Raw genomic sequence first — 1,943 nt, 5'->3', positions numbered from 1 at the left:
CCCAAAATTTGGCCATTTATATTGGCCACCACCCTACAATTTAAGTCTGTCAGTTACAAATATGATTGTTTGTTTAATCATTTTCATAACATTCATAAACAAATAATTAGTAATACCTGTAAGATACACTGTAAAAAGTGATAGTGTTATACAACTTCATCAAGTCAACCCCTAATGTATCAATTGATGGCTGCTGTGGATCATATGGAACTTTGAAGTGCTGAAACCTCCCCAAAATGGCCAACATCGGATTCAGAGTTCAAGTCAAAACCTTTATGAACCTGGTCATGAATTTCATCCTCATGGTGACAAACTTCAACCTCAACCTCAACATCGCCTTCTTCGTGTACAGCTTCCCCACCCTTGTCGTGAACATTTTCTCCATCTTTTTCATCCCCTACATGACATCTAGACAATATTTCCTCACGCAATTTCGTCATGTGCTTCTTCATCTTCCGTAGGTGTCTTCCATGATTTCGCAACTTCTTTAACAAATCTTGCATCGACGCAAACTTTAAATCTACATGCGCTTTTTTGGATTGTCGTTTGTCTCCAAGTTGCAAGGCTTGTCGAATCATTTCATTCTCATGGTCTTCTTCTCTCAACCTCCATTCCAAAAATATCTAAATGAACAAAAGACATAAAAAATTAGTGTTAAAATATAATTAACATTTTCATAAAGTAAAAATGGCAGGGACTTATACATGGCTCTCTTGAAATAACTTCTCAATGCGTGTTCTCTTTAATTGAACGTCTGTCCAGCCCAAAATTCTTGGAAAAATTAACTCTGCATCTGACGCAGATAATCGAAGTCGTTCTACAGCCCATAACTATAAAAAACAACATTGTCAATTTCATCATTTTAAATATTGTACAAATAAGAAATAATCATTAAATAACGTTCTCTATACCTGCAAAACTGTTGTTGACCCGCTTAAGCAGATTTCCGTCTGACCAAGTGCCAAAAAGGCACGACTTAAACTTTTAACCAGATAGGTATGAACTGTTTTACCCCAATTGTAACTGGACAACCTATCTATATTGTCTAAAACACTAAAAGGAATATTACTAATAGTTCTTGAATTCCTAGAAAAGTAAAGGACCGCAAAACAAACTAAAATATACAAACGACAAACATTATCAACATTAACAAACTCAGCCTGTACCAAACTCTTAATCTCATCAATAACATTTTCAACTGTTATTAATTTATCTTTCATAACTGAACCAATAACACCACAAATATTTTTATCAAATTCGACATCTACCCCAACACCACCCAATCCTAAGCACATGGAAATGTCACCACAAGTAAATGGAATACACCGTTGCATGACACGGAAAGATTCATGAGCAGGTAACCATCGCTTCAACATCTCCAGCAGAAGGGGATTACATATTTGTAACGGTTTTACTATGTGCAAACACCATTGGAATGGTGTATCCTGTATCCTTGCACGATGGCTATCCAAAAGAAATTCGTTCATTTCAGTCATGTACTTCGTGTAACAAAAGGTACGCAACTGAAACTAACAATCAATCAAAAGACATAAATTATAACTTAATTAAACTTGAAACACAAATAATGATAACAACCAAATCCTAAAAGTGCAATGTCAATACCATGTCATCATATTGTAATTTACCCGCCATTCTTTCCTATGTTACAACTGCAAAGATTTACCCTTCAATGGCATAGAATAAAATAATTAGACAAACCAAACAACATTCCTAAAACAACACACAATAACACCAACAAATTATAGCCAATCAAACACCAAAGCCCATCCCGTGAAACATAAAAAATTCCTATTTTCCATCTCCCACCAAAAGTTAGTAACATACGGCCACCAAAATTCCAAAACCCCCAAATGTGCTGCTTTGAAAAATTTGGTGTTGCCCAAAGGCACACCATTGTCAAAGACCACAACACACGACTTCAC

The 1,943-nt window shown here is 35.6% G+C and overlaps 1 protein-coding gene across 1 annotated transcript; it reads right to left on the bottom strand.

Annotated features, from left to right (window-relative positions):
* Positions 1-200: 200 nt before the first annotated feature.
* LOC114194934 lies at positions 201-1,496 on the bottom strand. Its single transcript, XM_028085336.1, has 4 exons — positions 1,130-1,496; positions 912-1,045; positions 705-830; positions 201-623 (listed from the first exon to the last, which is right to left on the bottom strand). The coding sequence occupies exons 1-4, from the start codon at positions 1,494-1,496 to the stop codon at positions 201-203; spliced, it is 1,050 nt and encodes a 349-aa protein (XP_027941137.1).
* Positions 1,497-1,943: the final 447 nt, after the last annotated feature.

Source organism: Vigna unguiculata, chromosome 8 (assembly GCF_004118075.2).
Source record: "Vigna unguiculata cultivar IT97K-499-35 chromosome 8, ASM411807v1, whole genome shotgun sequence".
In the NCBI taxonomy this organism is placed as follows: domain Eukaryota; kingdom Viridiplantae; phylum Streptophyta; class Magnoliopsida; order Fabales; family Fabaceae; genus Vigna; species Vigna unguiculata.
Note: the sequence above shows the minus strand (reverse complement) of the source record. Positions and strands in the feature narration are given on the sequence as shown.

Coding starts and splice junctions, on each gene's coding strand:
- LOC114194934 (XM_028085336.1), bottom strand. CDS start 1,496: ATGACTGAAATGAACGAATTTCTTTTGGATAGCCATCGTGCAAGGATA. Junction 831..911: donor GGTCAACAACAGTTTTGCAG/GTATAGAGAACG, acceptor TGTTTTTTATAG/TTATGGGCTGTAGAACGACT. Junction 624..704: donor AGTTATTTCAAGAGAGCCAT/GTATAAGTCCCT, acceptor TTGTTCATTTAG/ATATTTTTGGAATGGAGGTT.